This window comes from Eublepharis macularius, chromosome 1 (assembly GCF_028583425.1).
Source record: "Eublepharis macularius isolate TG4126 chromosome 1, MPM_Emac_v1.0, whole genome shotgun sequence".
NCBI classification, from domain to species: domain Eukaryota; kingdom Metazoa; phylum Chordata; class Lepidosauria; order Squamata; family Eublepharidae; genus Eublepharis; species Eublepharis macularius.
Window position 1 is genome coordinate 147,235,174 of NC_072790.1, and position 24,317 is coordinate 147,259,490.

At 43.3% G+C, this 24,317-nt stretch overlaps 2 protein-coding genes across 2 annotated transcripts in view; one reads left to right on the forward strand and one right to left on the reverse strand.

The window, feature by feature from the left end:
- The window catches only part of DISC1 (DISC1 scaffold protein), a 297,325-nt gene that overhangs the window by 56,087 nt on the left and 216,921 nt on the right, over window positions 1-24,317 (forward strand). The gene's annotated exons all lie outside the window — the stretch shown is intronic.
- LOC129331195 (40S ribosomal protein S25-like) lies at window positions 18,278-18,719 on the reverse strand. Its single transcript, XM_054981609.1, has one exon. The coding sequence runs from the start codon at window positions 18,717-18,719 to the stop codon at window positions 18,342-18,344; it is 378 nt and encodes a 125-aa protein (XP_054837584.1). The 3' UTR covers window positions 18,278-18,341.

The window sequence follows — 24,317 nt, forward strand, 5'->3', positions numbered from 1 at the left end:
CCACCCCCTCCCTTCGGGGGCCCCCTTTCCTTGGACCAGTGGGGTTAGGGTGGGGAGAGGGCAGCCACCACTTCATGGAAGTGGGTATCGACGGCAGCCACCCCTCCCTTTTGGGGGTCCCCTTTCCGTGGACCGTGTCAGGTTAGTGTGGGCAGATGGCGGCCGCCACTTCATGGAGGTGTCTTTTGAGTGTGGCCTCATCTCTCCTTTTATGTGCCCTTATGACTGCCTTCCCCATGCCTGGGAGAAGGGAGTGGAAGTGGCCTCCCCACTCTCAGGGGCCATGCGCTCGCAGAAGGAAGATGGTCGCCGACGATACCCACTTCGCTGAACATGGCGGTGTCAGCAAAGGGAAGGATATGTGGTTGCTGCAGCCACCTTCCCCACGCCTGGGGGAAGGGAGCAGCCTCCCCACTTGGTGGGCACCAAGACGATGAAAGCCATCCAAGAGGTTGCGCATCTCCAATGTTCCCTGGTCCCAGCTGGCCTTGACCGCGCTACCCAAACGAAGAGCATCCTCCACGACAAGGTGCAGCTTATGCGCCAGACAGACAATGCCCTCTAGGGATGCCTCATTCAGGGCTGCCAGCATGTTTCTACCTGCATCTGTGACCATGTAGCCACGGACAGCATCGCCTGGAGGCACCCACTCCTTCAGTGAACCCTTCAATACGGCAGCAATGTTCTTCCCACTCTGATCCGCATCCATCCCCCGTGCCTGGAGCAGAACCACTCTGTAGCCCGCTGGCAGGGATGGCTCCTCCTCCCAGGGCCCCAATTTTGACCACAGTGCTCTGGAGGTCCTCTGGTTGCCACCAGTGAGCAGTGATGGCAAGCTAGCCGTGATGACGGCTGCTCCACAGATCTGGTGTGAAGTGCACGGTGCTCCCTCCTGCTCTGGCCAGCTGGTTTCTGACCATCTCTGCCACGCAGTTGTAGATGGCAGGCAAGACTCACTGGCCAATGGTCCGCCACGAGGGCATTGTGAACCGGGGGGCAAAATGATGCAGCGCTCGGTGAAAGCCCACACCCTCCAACACGGACAAAGGGAGTCCATCCAGAGCTATCATCTCAGCCAGGACATGAGTTCCCACCTCCTGAGCCTTCCCCCTGAATCTTTTGCTTGGCAGGGACAACCCTGAGGGAACAAGTTCCTGAAGTGTAGTCTGCCTAGAAGTTCCACTCCCACCCACAGCACTCTCAGGGGTGTGAGTCTTCTTCCTCAGGGTGGACACCCATCTCACTTGCCCTTCTCTCTGCTCAAAAGCCCTCTTGATCCTACTGCTGGACAGCAGGCTTGGGTGATGCCTCTGCAGATGCCTGTGGAGGACACTGGATGACAGGTGATTGGGGTCCACACCCCTACGCACCATGGCATTGCAGTCCTGGCAACGCACCGAATGGGTCATTTGTGAGGGTTTGGAAGTGCCACCAAAGTGTGGGATTGAAACGGCGAACGGGAATCTGTGGCTCAGGAGGAGGACGAAGCCTTAATGGCTGAGGTGTGTGGCTGGGCCGGGAGGGTGGAGTGCAGGCAGGGGAAACAACAGGAGGTTGGGATGGGGAGGAGCTGGATGTTTCTGCCAAACCCCCAGATGCCCCCTGACACCTTTCCACAGAAAGTGTTAGCAGCTGATCTTCCACCAGCAATGCTAAGAGCTCTCCTGCCTCCTCCTTGATCCCCAAAAGTGGATCTGTAGAACGAGGTGCTGCCTCCGAGGTCTCCCTATCCCTAGTACCGCTGGTACTGGGCACTGATGGGCACCCAGGACAACCTTGGCAATTCTTCCCCCCACGACCACTCTTATTCCTCATTCCAACCCTCATAGTGCTATGATTAGAAAAGATCTTTGCCTTCAAGTAAGGATTTTAAATGAAGCACAGAACCTCAAAAGCTTAGTGCGGGGCAGGGCAGAGCCCAGTGGCACCCAGCTGGACCCCAAAAGAGAGGGAAGAATGCACCCCAAAAGGTACTCAAAAAAGGCATTGAAAGAACTCAAGCAGAGAGCCCCCAAAGTGAGCTTCCGGTCATCAGAGAGTGAGTGCTTCACAGAGCCCAGTAGCAGCCCCCCTGCACCTCAGAAGCCAGGCAGGAAAACACCCCAAGAGGCACTCACTATTTGGAGAGAGAGAGGCTTTGAAAGAACTCAAGCAGAGAGCCCCCAAAGCATGCTGCCGGTTGTCAGAGAGTGGGTGTTTCATAGAGCCCAGGAGCAGCCCCTTGCACCTCAAAAGCCAGGCAGGAAAGTTCCCCCAAAGTCACCCATTATTTAGGGAGAGAAAGGCTTTGAAAGAACTCAAGCAGAGAGCCCCCAAAGCGTGCTTCTGGTTGCCAGAGTGTGGGTGTTTCACAGAGCCCAATAGCAGCCCCCTTGCACCTCAAAAGCCAGGCAGGAAAGCTCCCCAAGAGGCACTCACTATTTATGGAAAGGCTTTGAAAGAACTCAAGTAGAGAGCCCCCAAAGCGTGCTGCCAGTCGCCAGAGAGTGGGTGTTTCACAGAGTCCAATAGCAGCCCCCTGGGCACCTCAAAAGCCAGGGAAGAAAGTGGAAAGAAAGAAGGAACTCAAGCAGACAGCACCAAAAGCTGCCTTGCACCCACTGCGGGTCTGTGAGTGGGTGGGGTCAGAGCACAATAGAACCCACCAGGAACCCAGAAGCAAGTAAGAGTTTGTGGGGGGGGGGGGGAAATTGAGCCCCAGAACCCAAGGATTTGAAAGGGGAAAGAAATCAGAGTAACCCGATAGTACAGTAAAAGGATTAAAAAAAAATAGTGCTCTCAAGCAAGCAAAAATTGAAACGTGAAAAAAATTAAACAGGTATGGAGGATAGAGTAAGCTGTCTTGCAACCAAAGCCCCAAAGCCCTTGCTAAGGCACAAGCTGCTCTCGCAAAAAGAAAAACTTCCGCAGCAAGCAGTTGCTAACTCATGTGCCCGCCAGCAAAGTGAAGTGGGGCTTCGCGCACTTTCTCTTTTATACATAAACACTAGGCGCTCTTTGTTTGGCTGACAGAGCTGCCAATCAAGGTTTCCTTGATTGAGATTGGTGTGTTCCAAATGGGGAAGGTGGCTCCACACTGTTGCTTAGGAAATTGTTTGAGCGGGGGTGGCGGGAATCCTGGCATAACGGGCCAATGGACAGACAGACAGAACGCCCCAAAGTTCGATGCTTTTGTGAAAAGAACACGTGCCCATGGCCTGTGTGTTTGCGAATGACGAACAAGGTAAATCCGTGGGGAAATTAGGTCCGTTATGCAGTCCATGCCCACCTCTACTTAGGACCAAGATCTTCTGGAACCTTGTATGTGATCTAAATATTGTACAACATTGGCTATTGTTATTGAATGATACATTACATATAGTGTTGCTGGATGGGATCCAGAGAAATACTGGACCCTAAGGAGGGGAGTGGTGGCAGCACCTACCTCTTAAAAGGTAGTAATAGCGTCCAATACAAAGCATTTGCATGTCTGCCAGCCGGCATGATAACATCACTACAGGAGTGACATCATCACATTGCCCCATTTCCAGGGCTGGTGGCTTGGCCAGCCACTCCCAGGCACCACCATGCAGGAGATTGGCTGGCCACTCCCATGCAGCACAGCGTAGCTGCAGGAGGCCAGCCAGTCGCCCAGGCTAGGCTGGGCGATGGAATTGGTGCTGCCACTGTGGAGGAGGGGCAGCCAGGTGCCTGGTATTTGGGGGATGTTTTCCCTGGATAGTCCTCCGAAATACCAGACTGTCCAGGTGAAAAACGGACTTCTGGTAACCCTAATCCATGTTTACTAATAGCTTTTAATACTGTGATCTGTTAAGTGAGAGGCAGGCATTGGTGGTGGCTGGTTGTTTTCTCAGAATGTTGGAAGCTGTTTGGGGAAAAAGGCTTGTTGCCTACACAAGCCCCACTTTTCTTTCTTGCAAACATGTTGGAAGTATTTGTGTTGCCTCCAGATGATAGTGGCCATGTTGAGAAGATACTATTTTTAAGCCCAGATAATAAATCCTTTCTTTACTTCAATGTTAATACTTTCTTATATTCTTATTTTTGTCTTCCCCAACTGGCATAAGCTGAATTGTGCTTAGAATGTAGGTTGCTGCTCCATCTCTAACGTAAAAGGTACAGTCCCATAAAAGGCACAGTATTTTATCTGTTGCTGTTTTTATGATTGATTTTAAGTTGTATTTTAATCAATGTTGTACCTCGGCCTGAGCCTGCTTGCAGGGAGGGCAGGTTAAAAATAAAATAAATAAATAAATAAATAAAAATAGCGATATTAATATATTTTAAAGATTTTTTCAGGATATAAAACAGTATAACTATATGTGTTAAATTATATATAATGTATTTCATGTTCTTAAAGTAGTAGAGCAAACTTAGATCAGATTTATAAGTATTACATATACTTCACTTTCCCCCCAAATGATCTCCCCTGCAAATACTTCACAATTTCAAGAATTTTCACTACAAACTATTTTTTGTGTGGATGCAGAAAAAGGAATTACGCATGGAGTGTACCAGTTCCTTATACTATTTTCAGTGACATCTCATGTGAACCTGAGATGACGATAAATATTAGGAAACTTGAATTAGCTATAAGGCATTTTCATGTTTTATTTAAAATAATGAACTGAACAATTCATGGAGGATGTAACACATGCTCTTTTTATGGTGGCAAATTGCATCCTTAGTAAATAAGCACAAGTTAATTGAGTTTTACTGAAAAACCTTGTTATTAGGAGCTTCACAAGAATGAAAATTCTTTCAGACTTGCTTCTTTTACTTAACTTTTATAGATGTTCAGTGCACAGTGTGATTTGAATGCCAATTCAAAGGGATGCTTGGTTATGGTAAATGAATAAATGCAGCTGGGTGTTACTTAGTATTTCCCTGATTTCCTTTCTTTGATCACAAAGTACCATACATACAAAGTACTCTTATGTGTTCTCCATTTCTCTGAGTGCTGAGAAATTCTATGAGCAGTGCTATTGAATTTAGTTCCTTTGGATGAGAGATTACTGGAGTCTTATGACATTTTCCAAAATGTGCTTTATTTGGAAATGCAAGCAGACCATAATTGGAGGCAACAAGGCATTCCTACAGAGGTAGGAGATCTACTACCTACTTCACATTGCCATCCTAAGAAGACCTTTAAGGGGGTAAGCCCCATGGAACAAACCTCTATGAGATTATTTTATTTATTTATTTTATTTGACTTATATCCCGCCCTCCCCATGAACGGGCTCAGGGCGGCTCACATCATCAATAAGACACAATAAATTCATAATCAACTTTAAAAACATACTTAAAACATACATTGAAATACTTCAGGCGCCATTATACATAGGCTGCTTTAGGTACTGATAAAAGACCTGCATAGGTCATAGCTGTGGGCAGCCGAGGGCAGTCATAGACCTGCTTAGGATTTGTGTCAGATGCCCAGAGAGAGACTCTCAGCTCCAAAATGATTTGGGATGAGCTGACCATCAGTTAACTCTTAGTTTTCTCTCTTTGTCTTGTTCTCTGTCCCTTCTAAACTGCAACTGCCATTTTTTACATAGATATGTAGAGGACCATATGTTTTTATTTCAGGCTTTGCTTCTCTTGAATATACACATTTCTAAATGCAGCCATCCCACTCCCACCGCACCCACTCATGCTATTTGTAGCCAAGCATGTATGAGGGAAGATGAATTGTTCCATTCCCATCTTTAATTTTAGATGTAACAAGTTTTGGGTGTTAGGATTTATTACATAGTATATTACCCAGTTTATAGTCTGTGTGAAGATATGTAATAAAGTATTCCATTTGTCTTTGTATTTACTTGGAAACTCCTCTTGATGGCTACATTATTATACAGTTTCCTAGCAGTTAGATTGGCATGGGAAAATGGTAACAACATTTTGCCTTATATAGCTCAGAGGGAAATTATTCTCTTGTCCATGGATGTTGGGCTATTGTCATGGCTCATTATTCATGACAAAGATTGACAGCTACAAGGTTACACTTGCTGCTGAGATTTTATTTTTTAAGTAGGAAAGCTGTTGGAAGTATTTGGAAAAGGTAAGCTATATTTTTATACTGTCTTGAATATTTTGCTAGGATTTTTATAGCACACAAACACTTTATGATTCTTTCCTCTTTATTAAGTGCTGTAAGAAACACATAGAATGTATAAATGTGTTTTAGGTGCTGAGGTGTTAGTTAGATTTTAAAATAGAAACCAAAAATCCTAGATCATGGATATCTTATGGATAAGGTAAGCTCCCTACAGCTTGCTTCATTAGAAGTCTAAGAAAGCTCAGGGCATGTTAAGAGTTCTTCACAAAAGTCCATAAAAATCTTGCCTGAGGAAGTTCCTTGCCAGTCCTCTCTTCTGGCTTCACCACCCCTTTCATCAAATTTGCCTTGTCAAAGAGAAGCAGTGGTAAGGAAGGCTTCATCTGTAGCAGCTGTGCATTACGACCTCAAGATTTCTTTCTCTCTCAAGCATGGCCCCATCACAGATATTTAAAGTTAGGATTTTCTGTTCAAGTGTGCATAACCCTACCCTTACTTATATCAAACTTCATTTGCCACAGTGTTGCCTGGTCACCCAGTCCTTCTATAGTTCTTCACAATCTGCCTTGGTTTTCACCATCCTGAATAACTTGGTATCATCCACCAGCTTAGCCACTACACTGCTTACTTTCAGTTCTAAACAATTCATGAAGAAATTAAAAAGCAGTGGTCTCAGTACTGATCCCTGTGAGATCCCACTACTCACTTCCCTCCATCATGAAAACTGTTCATTAAATTCCTACTTTATGCTTCCTGATGATTTTTTTCACTGATGAGTTTTTAATCCATACAAGGACCAGTCCTCTTATCCCGTGACTGCCAAGCTTACTCTGGTGAGGTACCTTTGGTGAGGTACCTTGTGAAGTCTGAAGCAGGTTCAAGGTGTTGGTTCTTACCTTTAAAGCCCTGAACGGGTTGGGACCGGCATATCTTTGGGACCGCCTCTCCCTGTATGTTCCCTGGAGACCGCTTCGATCAGTGGATAAATGTTTATTGGTTGTCCTCGGCCCTAAGGAAGCCCGCCTCGCTTCAACCAGGGCCAGGGCTTTTTCAGTCCTGGCCCCAGCCTGCTGGAACATTCTGTCAATGGAGACCCGGGCCCAGTGGGACATATTATCGTTCCACCGGGCCTGTAAGACACAGCTGTTCTGCCAGGCGTTCAGTGGTTGAAGGGGGTGGTACCATGTCGGCCTCCCACCTTTAGGGTGTGTGTGTGTGGGGGGGTTCTCCCCACCATTGCACCTTAATGTATTTGGTTAATTTATTTTATTATTGTTTATCGTATGTTGATTTTAGAATTATTTTTTTCTTGTTTTTATTGATTTTAACTGTTGTTCACCGCCCAGAGCCCCTGAGGATGGGCGGTTTATAAATAAATAAATAAATAAATACATACATACATACATACATACATACATACATACATACATACATACATACATACATACATAAATAAATGAGATCACTTTTATCCACAAAGACTTCAAACCATTCTCAAAGAATTTAAAACTGTTGATGAGGCAGGATTTCCCTTTGCAGAAGCCATGCTGATTTCCCCTTATCAGGCTTTGTTCTTCTATGTGTTGAATAATATTTTTAATAATAGTTTCTATTAATTTACCAAGAACAGATATTAAACTAACAGTAATTTCTTGGATCCTTTCTAGAACCTTGTTTAAAAAATTGGTGTAACTTCCCGGGCCTCTGGTACAGAGGTTGATTTTAGTGACAAGTTACATATTCTGGGTTAATAGATCAACACTATCACATTTGAGTTTCTTAAGAATTCTTGGGTGTGTGCCATTCAGACCTGGAGACATATTCATTTTCAATTTGCCTTAGAGCCTCATCTCTTGTCTTCTTAATTAATTTGATCCAGTTCTTCAGACACCCCTTCTGAAAAGAGCAGCTTTGGACTAGGTCCATGCCCGATATTTTCCAGAGCGAAAACATGCAAAGAATTCATTCAGTTTCTTTGCCATCTCCCCATCTTTCTTAACAATTCTTTCTTTTCTTGGTCATCCAAAGGGCCAATTACCTCCTGGCCTGTTTCCTGCTCCTGATATATTTGTAGAAATACTGTTTCTCTTAATATCTTTAGCAAATCAAATGCTTTTTGCTCATCTTATTGTCAATTTACATTTGTTTTGCCAGAACCTTTGCTGCTTTCTGTTCACTTAATTTGGACAAACCTTACACTTTTAAAATGAAGGGGGTTTTTTTGTGCTTTTTATGGCTTCTTTGACTTGGATTGTTAACCATACAGGCATTCCTTTAGACATAGTAGTGCCTTTCCTAACCTGAGGTATGCATTGTATCTGGGCCTCAGTTAGTGTAGTTTTAAACAATTTCTGGGCATCCTGGAGAGATGTAACTCTCTTAATTCTCATGTTTAACTTCCTTTTGACTTACTCTCTCATTTTTGTAAAGTTGATTGTTTTGTTTTGGACTTGGGTGGGGGGGATGTTCCAATAACATGAATATTGAACTTAAAAGCATAGTGGTCACTGTTTCCAGTCACTGCAACTGCACCTGCATTTCACATCAGGTTTTGAGTCCTGCTTAGAACCAAGTCCAGGTCCTCCTATAGGCTCTCCAAATCCAGTTGGTCTCTAAGGTGCCACTGAGCTCAAATCCTGCTACTCCTGTGGTTGGCTGTGTAATCAATTGTTTCGACACACATTCAGTTTTTAAAAAAGATAAAAAAACAGCTGGAAAACCCTCCAATCACATGGTGGAGGGATGGCCATGGCTAGGGGACAGGGCCGGAAAATCTACATATGAAAGCCCTATTCCTGCTACACTATCTGCAGCAGGAACAGCAACACAGCTTCATCTCTGTGGAAAACTTCTAAATGTGAGTTGGGGAGGAGGCAGAATGTGTTGGTTTGTCCAGCTATTTCCTCCTCTCTTGCAGCCGAACAAGTACAGGTATCCTGATAGAAGCATTGAGCCACACCCTTTGAATCCCTCCTCTGTCAATAAGTCTTACATAGGGCAAGTGCATAGATACACATCTGAACCATCTGATGCCCATGACAGATTGATTTAAGCAAGTTTTAGGCTGGAAGCCATATTGGTCTACAGTAGAACAGTAGGATTTGAGCCCATTGGCACCTTAGAGACCAACAAGATTTTCAGAGTATGAGCTTTTCTAGAGTCAGAGCTCCCTTCTTCAGATACCACATCTGAAGAAGGCATCTGAAAAAGGGAGATCTGACTCTTGAAAGCCCTGAAAATATTGTAGGTCTCTAAGGTGCCACTGGACTTAAATCCTGCTGATTTTGAACAAGTTTGTAGTAGCTGTGTGGTTACAAGATGCAATAGATACTAGCTTGAGTAAGATCAAGATGGGCAGCCATGTTAGTCTGTCTGTAGCAGGAGAAAAGAGCAAGAGTCCAGTAGCACCTATAAGACTAACAAAATTTGTGGTATGGTATCAGCTTTCGTGAGCCACAGCTCACTTCTTCAGATGCTGTGGCTCATGGAAGCTCATACCGTACCACAAATTTTGTTAGTCTTATAGGTGCTACTGGACTCTAGTTTGAGTAAGATATGTAGAATCCTTCTACAAGGTTCCATTAGGAATTCAGTTAGGGATTCAAACAGAAGCTTTCCCCAAATACTGACCCATTCTGCATGGCACACTTTAAGCTGGCGATGCTGAGCATTCATGCTGATCGTTGCTGAAATGGCTTGGGGTCTCATCATTCTGCACTGCACAACCTTGAGGTGATTTGGTGTCTGCTGACGAACTGTGAGCCAGACTACAAGTGATGCCTGACACTAGTTGGATACTTGTCAGCTTCTCTCAGGTTTTGATGGGAAATGTAGGCGTCCTGGTCTTGCAGCTTGGCTCTCCAACTGCTGTCCAATGGACTTTTCAACTGTCACTTGTCCAACATTCCGCCAAGCTGCCTACATTTCCCATCAAAACTTGAGGGAAGCTGACAAGTGTCCAACTAGTGTCAGGCGTCACTTGTAGTTTGGCTCTGAGATGTGTCTGTTTGGAGCCACATTTTGTGGGGGCTGGAGTTGATGTCATTTAATTTTTTTTTCACATGCGTGGTAATGTTGCAATGTTGAAACACCCTCTCCCCATATTTGCTGATTGGGTTGCCCAGAGCTCACTGGAGAGGCAATTGGTAGCAGAGTTCTGGGGGGAAACAGGAAAGGGTTAAATGCTGCTGCTTCTTTCCCTCTCTGCAGCTTCCCTGCCCCTTTTTGTGCAAAACGGTTGTTTTCCCCCCTCTTTGGCTGGGAGGGAAGGAAAAAGCAGCCATTCAACACTTTCTTGGCTTTTAAAGCCAGGAGGAATAAACAGTAACTTACAACTCATTCCTAGATTTGAAAAAAAATAAATAAATGAGAGTGTGCATAGACACCCAAGGGAGGAATGAGCCAGGAGGAATGAGCAGTAACTTACATTAGGCCAGTTATCTACTTCAACTTCAACTTCAATATGATTCCAACAGATATTCTTTAATGCCTTATTCTATAATTATGTTATTAAGAGCAGTGTGTATGACAGCTGATTCCTGGGACACGGCTTACACTATATTGATACACTAATATATTGTTGCAGTAGGCAGGCAACAAGTGAACATTAAATACCATTTATAAGTTCTTTGAATTATCTTATTTTTTAAAATTTAAATTATCTGATTTTTCTTTTAACTAAGTTTTCAATATATTTCCCATGTAGATTTCATGCTACTGCTGTGAAAGCATAATTTGGGTTTATTCAGACTTCTGAGTATATGAACTTTTGGGGATTCCTCCCTTCCCCCAAACTATATACATAAATGAAATGGTATTATAGTTGCAATGTAAATGTGTCCTCATTGCTTCATGATAAAATGTAGAACATTTTATCAGAGATTGCTGATACAAGCTGTAGAGCCAAGACTTCTCTGAGAGTATAGATGTCTCAGAACAGATGTTTTAACTGTGCAGATCAGTTCTCCATAGATAAACCAAGCTGCTTAAAGGTAGAAAAATGTCCAAGAGACTTATTACTTTATTTTAGCAAAAGTCAGCTGTAGTTTTTAAACTACTCTAGAATTCTGCAAGTAGTTTAATTGTACCATATGCACTATGCCATATGCACTAAAGCTTGTAAAAAAGCTTGTAAAAAGTGAAGCATTGAATCACAATTTGGCTCTAACCAAATCTAAAAGCTTTATTCTTCTTGATCTTTCTGCCATGTTTGACACTGTTGGTCATACCATCCTTAGATCCTTCTCATTTCCTTCAGCTTCTATTACACTGGGTGTACAAAACAAAAGTATATGCCTATTTTAAATATAAAGCATACCTTTGTGAGCTGGAAAAGCCCCCCCCCCCCTTTAATACTTGGTTGATGGAGGTAACTGGCTAGTTGCAATCCATACAGAATGTTCTGGAATGCTATCTTTTCAAACACTTTTTTTTTGTCATTCTTTATAACAAATACCTACAAAGCAATTAAGTTGCTTCAAATAAAAGAGATGAAGATGAACAGGACAATTTTTTTCAGCTCATGTACAGGTGATTGTGCAATCTATCATAGATGTTTAAAGATGTGATAGAAAAATGAACAAGAAAGAGTGTGCAGTTGAAATGTTGTACTATTTCAGCTATAGATTCTTGTTGCGCATTTGTTCGGATTCAGTTGGCTTTTATTGATTGATTCAAGGCACCTCTTTTATTGAGAGTTTGAAAGTACCTTCTCTTTTATAAATAAAACTTGATTAGCATGCATTCCCATTAATCCAGCAATACTGCAAAAGCTTGTTCTTGAAGAAATGTGCCAAACCCAAGGAATAATCTCAAGAACACAGCTTTCAGCCCTAGTTCTGACATTTACTAATTTGGGGCCTACACATGAAAATTGTTTGAACTGAAAATCTTTACTAGTTCTTAGGTAAATAATAGTCCAACCAACTTTTCATTGATGGACACTTTGTGTGGTAAGAAAATTGGTAATCTTTGTTTTAAAGGCATATCAATCAAGGCAGTATGCTGTAGTCAACAATACTGCATGAAAATAAATGCAGGCATATAGATATGCTTATAGAATGGAAAGGATCTTGGCACAGTGTTACAGTATGTGTTTTGCATGTACAAGGTTACAGGTTCAATCCCTGTAGATGATCCAAATATAGAAAGTGTTTGGAAAAAACTTTCCCTTGCTGCTGCCAGTTGGACTAGATAACACTGAACTTTATGCACCGGTCTTCTGACTTAGTGTAAGGCAGGTATATATCTTGTTACCTATTGGTCCCAATAAATTCAAGATGTTACAGGGGTGAAGCAACCCCCACTATTGCATTTTAGTACGGTTGTAACTAGAATTGAGAGCCCTGGTCAGTCAGTGTTTAGTAAATGAGCCTGCTGTAGCTGTTTATATCAATATACTGTCAATAACCATAGTTCACCATCCGAACACGTTTGCCATGTTTGAAGTCCCAGGTCCAATCCCTGGAACCTTTAATAAACAATAGATCTCACTCAACATAAATCAACTTCATATGTAAATATGACTAGTGGCCCTGGTAGGGGATGGCACCCCTACCTACATCATTTAGCGTATTTAATGGGCCCAGCTAAGCACTGAAATCTGTACCTCTAGGTGTAGGTTTGTCATGCATGCTGCCGTTCCCCATCTTCTTAGAAAATGAAGAACTGCTTTGCAGGATCATAGCTAAAGAAAATATAGCTGTTATTGTTCTTATTTATGCAGGATCAGTAAATTGTCACAGTTACCTGGGAACAAGGATGTGCAGATACAAAAGAGACCAACAGTCTGTGCCTCCTTTGCATCTGCTTAACCCTCTCGGGACTAAAAATGGATAATTCTGTTGCGTTCCAAGGGTAATGGGTTAGTTAGACAGAGAACTGATTTTCTTGGCTAATTAGGCATGCTTTGAGCTTACTCCTATAAGGAACTGAGCACCCTTCAGTACAAGTAAAAGTAGGAGATCATTTTGCAGGATAGAAACTTTGTGATTAAGGCTGGGAAGAAATTATAATTTTTGAACTGAAGGTCAAAGGCATAATGAATGAGGAACTGGATTAAAGTCTTTCCTAGTGTAGGTAAAGGATTACCTGAAGCACTCTGATGTAGAGGTAAAGTGTTATGGTTGTAAAAGGGGGAAGTATTGTGAAGAATACTGAAAAATTAAATTCTCAGGCTTGTGTTTTGTTGGAATGGATCTAGAAAGCAGATTGCAAATTACTTTTCCTTTCTTAACAAAGGCCTTAGAGAACAGAGCTCTGCTGGAAAACTCCTCTTCCTCTTCCTTGCTATAGGAATTTATAATGTAATGTAAGTCTGGCAGTTGCCAGGAGCATCTTTCTCTCTCTACTTACATCATTGCTCAAAAATTGGCATAGTCTGTGATTTTGATATGTATGCATAGAATTTGAGTAAATTAAAACAATACAGTGTAGACTAATGGAAAATGTCATAAAATTTTATAGGGAGCTACAGCAGTAGGGGGATGGAGAGAGAGAGAATACATAGTTGAAATATTATTGTAGTACCATTTTCTTTTGGTTGGAAGGAACAGTGTGGAGTTGTTCTGGCTGCTTGTCCTAGTTTTAAAAAGTAGGTGAGAAGGCAGTTTAGCAGCAAACTGCTCTTTTCTGGGAAAGAGTTTTATGATGGAGATCATGGAGAGTGCCATCAAGTCATAGCTGACTTATGGCAACCCCTGACAGGGTTTTCATGGCAAGAGACTAACAGAGGTGGTTTGCCAGTGCTTGCCTCTGCAACCCTGATCTTCATTGGAGATCTCCCATGCATTTACTAACCAAGGCCAACCCTTCTTAGTTTCCAAGATCTCATGAGATTGGGCTTGCCTGGCCTATCCAGGTCAGGGCATGTAGCTTGTTATTTTGATCACCCAGAAGTAATGCTTCTTATCACGAGTGAACAGCTATATATGAGACAAATTGGAAATTTGTTGTTTGATTGCATGGAGAATACTCTGAAAATGTCTCTGAAGAATGAGACAATATAGCATGAGTGGAGGCAACCAGCTTAATTGTGTTATAGTGCATGAAAGCATGATAGTAATTCCAGAGAGATACCATATTAACTGTACAATGATGCATAGATACTGACCCACTCAAGCACCAAAAACTTTTAGACTAGTATTGGAAGTATTATGGCTCAGAGAAGTACTCTTGGCACCTTCCTCTGCAATAATGGAATTCTAGTGCTATATTAGCTATTAACTAATGGCATTTTCTCCCCTATAGAACCCCTGCCTTATCTAACACTTAGTAGCACTGCCTCTATCACCTTTCTCCCCAAGCCTTCTTTCTTATATCAAGGGAGCTTCTTTCCACTATTCCTCTATCCAGTTGCCACTGAGCTTATCTGTTTTCCTTTTCAAACCCAGGAGAATAAAATCCTCTTGTGTCCTTTTATTCCTCACCCTTTATTGCCAGTGCCCCCCTGTTTGTATTCAGAGACCTGATTTTGAAACATTTTGCATTGTTATGTGCCCTGGAATTCAGTTCTGCAGGGGATCATGCACAGAAGGTGCGCTCCCACCCGCAGGTCAGGTAAACAGGGGTGGGGGGTGGGGGCAGGGATCTGGCGTCCCTTATGTCTACCCAACCATACATGAGAATTATGATTAATGTACTGAAATTCCATAGTTGATTCTGTTGCCCTATAAAATACTTTCCAGAGGCCCAGCAAGATTGTCTCAGGATTAGAGATGGGCATGATCCAAAAAAAAAATAACGATCAAGCTGATCATGGATTGGCGCCAGTGACGATCCCAAATTGACGACCCGCACCGAGCATCTCCTGTTCCCGATCTGTGGATCGTGGATCGTGGAGGCAAAAGCGGAGGGGCGCCCCGCTGTTCCCAGCAATACAGGAACGGTGGGTGATGCCGGCGGCATCTGTGTTTGTGTTTGGCCGTCTGGCCGTCAGAGTTGCCTGTCAGGGTTTGCAGGGATGAGATTGGAGTGCCCATGGCTGCAGAACACCCCCTTCCCCCTCCCTCCCCTGGGTGTCTTCTCCCAACTCGTGACTGCTTTGCTGCTCCGTGGTTGGAAGGAAGCCCCGCTGATCAAGGAAAGCTGGGCTTCCATTTGGGTTTCCAGGGCGACAGAAGGAGGGCAAACAGAGCTCAGGCATTCCCCTGGCTCCGTTGCCAGGGGAATAGATTGCTGGCACCTGAATGTCTGGATCCCTGATCCGAGCCCGGACGCCCCGATCCAGGCCCCTCCCGATAGTTGGATCGTTGGCTGTGGCCGATCACGATCCGCCGGTTCACGGTCGCGCAGTCGCCATTATTGTGGTTTTTTTCCGTTCGTAATGCGGATTGTGCTCTTCTCTACTCAGGATTCTTAGGTAAATCATAGCCTGTGATCTCTTTAATTTTCCTTAAGATTAAGTCCCAGAATGATTGGATTTTAGGGCATGTCCACCAAAGGTGAATATAATCTCCAATTTGGCCGCATTGCTTCCAACAAAGCGGGACTACAGTAGGATTAAGTTGATGAAGAAAATAAGGTGTCACGTACCATCTCATTATTTTAAAAGATGACGTTTTAATATTGATTGCTTTAGGTTTTAAAGGTCTGCCTGACCAAATTAAAGCCCATTGGTTGTCTGTTAGTATGTTATTGCAATCTCTATTCCATTGCATTTGGTATTTTAGGCTATGTTGTTTAAGGAGAAAGGATTTCTTTGATTGAGATCTGACTTGGTTTGGAATGGGAAAAATTCCAGGAGAGCATGCTTTGAGATGCTGAAGGTGAGGAGAAAGGGCTGTTGTTTTGGCTCTTCCTTGGTAGATACGGAATTTGGCCTAACTGTAGGAAGAACCATGACTTGAAAAATGTGACCAAAAAGGTGCTATCTGCTAACTAAAATTATTCTTTACAAAGAAGGAGACATTTTAAACAATGAAAGGACACTGTTTATTGCTCACTGTATTTTCATTTGTTCGGTAGTTAGCTTTTGCTAAACTATACACTTTTTATTTTGTGTAATAAATGACTATAATTACAAGTAAAGATAACATTTTCCTTCTGTAGATTTGGTGTTGTGTGGCCTTCTTAACCCCACATAAAACCAGGTCAACACACAAAAAGATACAAAGGCAAGATGGGGAGACTCCTGTCTGGATTAGAATTACCACAACAAGTGAAATTCCTAAGGCTGCTTCTACATCTAGTAGATGGCCAGAAAGAAGTCTGGGGCTCTTAAATGACCAAAGAAAAATCTTTAAGGGTGGGGGAATTGCTTTCATTTCTAGAGCAACAAAATTAGCATAGTTTAACAAGCCTCCACTGGGCACAAGTGGTAAAAGGTTCTTATTTCTATTGAGGGAGCAAGGCTGGAGATGTGAACTTCTCATTGAGTACTAAACTATCATGTGCTAATCTTTATTAAGTCTGTTATTGATCTATCAAGCTTAGTATTGGCTATTCTGATTGGCAGCAATTCTCTGGAGTCTCAGGTAGAAGTCTTTCATGTAATCTACAACCCAATCCTTTAAGTGTAAATGCTGGGGATTGGACCTAGGACCTTCTGCATGCAAAGCTGACTCACCCCAATCCTATGCATGCTTAGATGGATGTAAGTTCCGTTGTGTTCAACTGATCTTGTTTTGGGTCTGTATGTATAGGATTCTAGTCTTAACACTTGCACACTTTTCCTAAATGCTGTAAGTGCTAAGATCTCTTACAAGAGTCCTCTAAGATGAATCAGTATTATTTTATTATGTACATATGATACTGATGGTGTTAAAAGACGTAGTGGCAGTTTTAACACAGGAATCTGAAAACAGTGATCTGTGAAAGACTTTTTATCTGAGAACGGAGCAAGCTCAGAATAAAAATTTGCAGAGAGACGGACACACACACACACACACACACACACACACAAAGTATCACAGCTGTGGAACCATAACTCTATCAGTCTATGAGCTGAGGAGTTGTGTAACCATATACATTTTCAGCATACATTAAATACCTTTACAGACAAAATAACTGTGATGTAAGGGCAGTGATAAATTGCATGTTTTTTCTTTGTCTTTTGAGTTCAGATCAGAACAGCAAGTTCACTTGTTTAACCAATCACACTGTTTTATTAGAAATTCTGTATCTGTTGTTTAGGACAGAACATGAAATTTGAAATCTTTGGTGTCATGTGTAACAACCATTTTACAGGACAAAGAACATGTTACAAAGAAATAGAAATGCATTATAATAAAATGGCCACATCAAAGATATAAAAATTTCTGAAACTGTAAGGCTTTTAAATCAGTTTATTTTCTGTCCTTTAGTATTTCAAAAAAACCACAAATGTGTGGAAAACCTGAAATATATGCAATACTTCCTTATCAAACCTAAATTTTGTTTACTGTTTTTAGCAACATAAAATGCATTATTTATAACTTAGCACATAACATTGTGCTATATGGCATATTTAAATATATAAAAGATTAGTTTTCTACAAGCAAAATTGTGAATGTACCCAATACTACATATTTATAAAGGGGATAATGGCTACAATCCTAAGAACACGTTCCTGGGAGTAAGTCCCATTGAATAAAAATAGGACTTACTTGTCAGTAGACCTGCTTAGGACTGCTCCTGTACTTTATGTTATCTAGTAGCTGGCCACCCTACTCCACGGATTTGTTCTAATGTTTAGTGAATGCGTGATAGGGGATTTTTAAAAATAGTACTCTGCTGCCAATTATAAACTCCCCTACTACCACTTACCCAAATATATTCAAGACTCCAATCACAGTGATACAAGGAAATACAGGTTTTATTGCATTTCAAATAAAGCCCAGACACATATTGCCTCTCTCTGGCTGATATGTGTAAAGACCAGTTACATCAGAGAATCTTATATAACTTTAGCACTGATTGTTTACAAAATAATTGCTAATTGTTTACAGAATAAAAATTCAAGAGGATTAATACAAACATCCCTTCAGAATGACACATTTCCCCGAATGTATGCCATTTTTTTCAAAAGAACTAATAAAAGCTTTATTTGGGACAGATGCTTAAGTTTTTTCCTGCACTGTAACATTCTGCTCTAGAGAAGGGCCCGCAAGATGCTTTTTTTTTTTTTTTTGCTTTTCTCACATAAGTGATGATCTCACATAAGTGATGATTCAAGAGAAAATATTGGGGGAAAGGAAGAGAACATTCTTTTCCTGCTATCTTTTCAACATTACACCCATCTGAAGAATTCAATTATTTTATTTTTATTAATGAACATGCAGGGTTTCACCAGCACTTGTGACCCTTTTCATACATCCTCCCCAGCAACTGGTGCATCCCCTCCCTTGGTGTTGCGGGTACAGATCACCTGGGCTCTGTGCTTGGATACCAACTTGATTAGACCTTTGCTGAGCAGCTCCTGGAGAGCCGCTTGGGCCAGGGAGCCGCGGATCTTGAGCCTCTCGGAGACGACGGCTGGCGTGATGAGCTTGTAGTTGGGCACCTCCTTGCACAGCTTGTCGTACGTGGCTTTGTCGAAGAGAACGAGGTTGTTGAGCTTGTCCCTCACCTTCCCCTTCGACCACTTCTTCTTCTTGGCTTTGCCGCTGGACTTGTTGACGAGGTCCTTGTCCTTCTTGGCCAACTTGCCCGCGTCCTTCTTCTTCTTGTCATCCTTGGGTGGCATGGCGGAGCGAGGTACGGCAGCTGCTTCCTCGGGCGGCTTCCAGTGGGAAAGGGAGAATGTATGCCATTTGACAAACTTAAATGAATCATACAAACATTTCAAAAGGTGGAGCCATATTTTTGTTATACTTCTGGGATGAGGCTTGTTCAAGGTTAAATCTTGATCCTAAAAACCAAAACAAAGAGGATGTTTACACTTTGCTCAGTGACCCTTCTCACCTACCCTGAGACCAGGCTGTCCAGCAGTTAATCTCGGGAGAAAGAATTTGACACTAGAACAAGTTTACCTTAGAGTCTGTATGCTTTTAGCTTGGGTGTATGCTCATAATGGGATTTTCGGAAAGAGGTCTAAAAAATTCTTTAAAAATGTTCAATATGGGCCTGACTGTTTTAGTTTTTATTGTACTGACTGATATGCTTTAATCTAATTTATGCTGTTTTACTGTATTTATTACTGTCTGTGATCCATTCTGATCCTGCTTGTGGAGAGGAATATAAATTGAATAAAATAAAATAATAAATAAAATAAATAATGCCATCTTAGCACATGCCTGGAATCCTTGGCACTCAGGAGCAGCCCGCTGAGTCCCAGAGAGGCAGCTCCTTAGAGGCGAGTGAGGGGCAGGTTCTGAAACAAATTACGGGACTGCCTATTGGAAACCATGGGAGAGACTGGAAGGCCCAGTGGATGTGCTGGGAGCAACGAATTCCCATCGACCAGTGGCTCCTTTGAATCACATCACTGCATTGAACAGATGATGCAAGGGGGATGACAATGCGAGGTGGACCCTCCAAGGCCCACTCTGCTGCCTGCAATGAAGTCTGGGGGGAAGAGGGGAGGGAATCTGGATGGCTTGAGCCTCCAAGGTGGCACTGGACCCCTGCTCCTCTTGGCAGCAGAGCCACACAAAGGCATGGAAGCACCTGGACTATCTTCAGGGCCATCCCATCCATACCAGTCCATCTACACCAGCCAGGGCCAGAGACCATTTGCTGGGATGTGTGAAAGGGCAGACCTACGGGGAAGTGAAGGGAGGGTGCTATAGTCATGCACAGGCAAGCAAACAGACAGGGAGGGAGTTGTTGTTTGACACAGATTTTATCAAACAACCAAAAGGGAAGAGCACATCTGGAGGCAGTCCCTCTGGATGTCTCAAAGCATGCTCAACTGCCCTCATCCAGGTAGGGAGTTGTGCACGGGGTGTGGAAGTAAGAGCCAGGAGAGCCATCCCTCATGCTGCCTTCTCCAGAGAGTAGTTGAGTCACAGGCTGCCTGGGGGATGGCTCTGTGGGCTAGGATCATATGGTGACCAGAACGGATCTTCTGGGGCTGGTATAGCCATGCTTCTTGGCCTTCCTGTTGACTCGCCACCTGCCTGGAAGGGAAACGGACACACATGTAGTGAGGGGCTGGGCGTTGTGCAAACCACGGGCACATTTGTCACATCCTGCGAGTCTGTCCTTTGCTGAGGGCAGCAGCACCTCCATCAGGTGCTGCAGGCAAGCAGGTGCTGGATACCCCTCTGGCAAAAAAGTGCTTCTTGTCTGCATCAGGATGCTCCGCTGCTGTGTGGATCTCTGATCCTATGAGGAAGACAGTCAAAAGATTGTGCGCACGCCATTGCGGGAAAGTTACGAGAGCAAGCACATAGTCGCCCCAACCTACAGCTGCATTGTCTCCTCTGCTCGGGGGGTGGGGGGAGAGCTCAGCTGTGGGAGTCTGAACTGAGCCCCAAAATGGACTGTTGGAAGCCCGCCCAGAATGGCTGTGTTGAGTGCGGCTTCCTGGGCGACTGCCTCCATGGCAGGCATGGGTTGCACTGGCTCACAAACAGGGGCTGTGGTAGTTGTTAGTTAGACATTCTGGACTTAGCTCTCCCCCTCTGAGTGAGTGCAAGGCCCAACCATTTTTCACAGTTTCTCCATCACAGCATACTCTTGCCCAGCCACCATATGCGCTCTTTCCTGCCTCACAGTCTAAGTCCCCATAGCTAGAGGGTTCAGGCAGAGCCTCCAGCTGCCTCCCTGCTTGGTCATGGGTGCCCTGGCCAGAGGTTATGTAGGGTGCCAGTGTGATGAACTCAGCTTTACACTCTGAGATTCCTAGTCAGAGGGTTATGATTGACAGATTCCCCCTTGTGGCTGGCCTGGAATGGCAGTTGGGGATGGAATGTTGGGGAAGCTGTCAGTTGGAATTGGAGAGTAAACAAGAGAGTGAAAGGGAGTTGGAGCCTGGCTTTAGACCAGAGAGGGTCAGCCAGAAAGTCCTCTGTGATTTGTGAAGCCCTGTTAGTCCTAGGACTAAAGTGGGGAAAACCAGTACTAATCCCTACTGAGACTAAATAGATCTGGGAAGTATAAAGGGCCAAGGAAGGAGGTAGCAAGGAGTCTCCCCTTCAGTGCCAGGACCAGGATTAGAGTTCACAGCTATAACACCTGCCCAGGATCTGGGAAGGGTCTGTCTCTGTGAAGTGACGCTAAGTCTGGAGAGGAGGGGAAAGCATGCTGTGTTTGTGTTGAAGGATATAAAGTGAAACATCTGTGAAGCAGTGTGTGCCTCTAAAAGCAGCCAGTAACCGAATGTGTTGTGCCTCACACCAGTGAAGTAGTTATACCCAAACCTTTCTGTCATTACATTTAAACACCTGCCTACCTGCCTCTTGAGTTCAACTTCTGTTAATAAATCTTAATGTACCTTTTTGAATCTCCCCAAGCCTCGTATGCCAGTTTCTGATAAAGGGAAGCGCAACCCCTATAAAGACTTGGCTGGGTAACCAATTGTAATATTCATAAGGGTGGGACAAAGAAGAGTGTTGAAGCTTAACATCACGCTACCAAAGGCTGCCCAGACCAGTATACAGTTTCATAGGCTTACAGAGGAGAAGGTGTTACCTCGGGGTAGGGGGAAGCTCAGTCCAAGCCTGAGTTTGATGTGGGTTTGTGGCAGCCAGCATCCTAGGTAGGTAATCAGCAGCCTATGCCCCTCTGGGCTGTTTGGGTGGGGCTGGGAATGGGGGAGGGTAAGTGACTTGTCCATTCAATGGGCACTTATAGGCTATGCCACTATTTTTCACAGTGTAACTTTCTGCTGCTGTTGGGGCATGCCCAAGCCCGAAACAGTTTAGGAAGCTGACTAACTTGTGCCCTGCCCCCCCCGGGCATCGGAACGGGGACTTACACTGCATTTATGCCCCATGCCCAGCCGCTGCAGGTGGGAGGCCATGGCAGAGCAGCATTACAGCTGGTGCTGTCGTAGGGGGGGTTTATGCTTGCATAAGTCTGGAATACACTGGCATAATCCTTAGTCTGCTCCCTGGATTTTCTTCTGAATGGGGCTGTAAGTGTATTTTCTTTTGGAAATAAAAAAATGACCTGGGGAAAAACAGGAGAAAAGTTTTCCCCATTTATTTTCTGGTCCTTCATATCTCTAGATGTCTTGAATCTTCATACAATTTCAGAAAAATGTTTAGGATTTTGATGCAAAAATTGCACAAGTTGTTATGAATGGAAGGGAGGGGATATTTATTAACCAAAGTGAGATTTTGAAATGTAGCTGATAGGTTAAGAGGCTTAAAGTTGTAAATCCTGTTTCAGTCATTAGTAACATATCTTGAATAATGCAAATTATGTTAAGCACAAAAAGGGATTCTCTATACACTCTATATGCAGCACCTCTCATGCGCAGCTATTTATGCAAGTGTGGAAACTCCTATACTGGTAACTCCTCCTCCTGTGCCTCCTCCACTTCTACTCCCTCTCGTACAAGCAGAGATATTTGTGCATCCAGAACACAGAGTACATGCACAGAACTGTGTGTGCACATTACCACCTTCAGTGGAGGAACTGAATTGTCCCCTCAGTGTTTTGTAATATAGTTCTGTGTTTGGTACACCATCAGTTAAAGGAAAACTTTTACATTGCACTCTTTCTATGAAATGTGTGCATCTAGGTTATGAAATATATCAATAATTCTGTGCAGTTTAATTAGCCTTGCAGTTACATGACAAAGTAACAGGAATGCTGACTTGGTCCTAAACAAATGGAATGACATTTACCAAGTGAGGATGATGATGTACTAGAAGGGACACTTTTCCACTTGACCTTTATGCAATGTGTCATCTTGTCCAGTAGCACAAAGAATAAGTTGGAATGGACAGATGTGATGGATTGCTAACTTGACAGAAATTTATTGTTTGGAAGGATATATGCACTGAAATGTGGAGCCTGTAGCTACAGCATGGCAGACTTTCCATATACTAGTTATTATTAGGAGATGGATGGCATGGAAATAGCTACCAGGTGTATAATTGTGAAATGCTTTATTTTAATGAACAAGATCAACTTTTAAAAATATGCGTCTCAAAAGACATATCTCCAGAATGTTTAGTGTGTTCTATGCTAATATGACTAAACTGTTTCAGTTAAAATATTGTCTTTATTCTTATTTCCATTGTAAATCTAGGGACTATTCAGTTACATTGACTTGGAAATTTGCAATTTGAAGAGTAATTTCCTTTAGGATCACAACATTAAACACCAAATACCTTTTAAAACAGTTCTTTCTGTCATGACTTCATAATAAAGTTAGTTACTTAGAAATATTACTACAATTCCAGTGATCTTAATTTCAAATAGGGATTACTTGCCCTCTTCCTTTCCCTTGCCCTCTCTTTTTATCCTACAGAGCTGGAGCCAGTCCTGTCCATCATAGCCACCCCTTGGCATTTGAAAGGGCAGATACAAGGAGCATTACATTGCAAAGTGCTTAGATTTGCTGGACAAAGTAGAAATATTTTTTTCTTCTTTTGAGTGATATGACAGTATTATAGTTGGCTAAAAGTGGTTTACTGAGAATTGAAGTAACTTTAATCTATACATAAGAAATAGGAACCAGCATATATTAACATTCATATTTGTGTTAAGTTGAATGGCTGAGACTGACAACTATGTAGTGAGACAGTTGTTCTATTACTTCACCTAGGGTTGCCAGCTCCAGATTGGAAAATTCCTGGAGATTTGGGGGATGGAGCCTGGAGAGCATAGAGTTTGGGAAGGGAAAGAGCCTCAGCAGGGTATAGTGCCATAGGCTCCACCCTCCAAAGCAGCCATTTTCTCCAGCAGAACTGATCTCTATGGCCTGGAGATCAGTCGTAATTCTGGGAGATCTCCTGCCACCACCTGAAGTCTGGCAACCCTGACTTTACCACACACCAATTTGCAGCTTAGCATGCTATGACCCTCTTCCACCTTTCAACTAACCTCTTCAATAGAGATGGGCATGAACCGCATTATGAACTTCAAAAACCCATGAAATTGGCGATCGTGTGATCGTGCGATCGTGATCCGGCGGTTCATGATTGTTCTCATCCAACGAACCAGCGTTTGGAAGAAGCCTGGTTTGGTGCGTTTGGCTGCGGTTTGGGAAGCCAGACAGTCAGGCTCCAGCAATCAATTCCCCTGGCAACGGAGCCGGGGGAATGCCTGAACTCTGTCTACGCTCCTTCTGTCACCCTGGAAACCCAAATGGAAGCCCAGCTTACCTTGATTGGCAGGTCTTCCTTCCAACCACGGAGCTGCAAAGCGGTTACAAGTTGGGAGA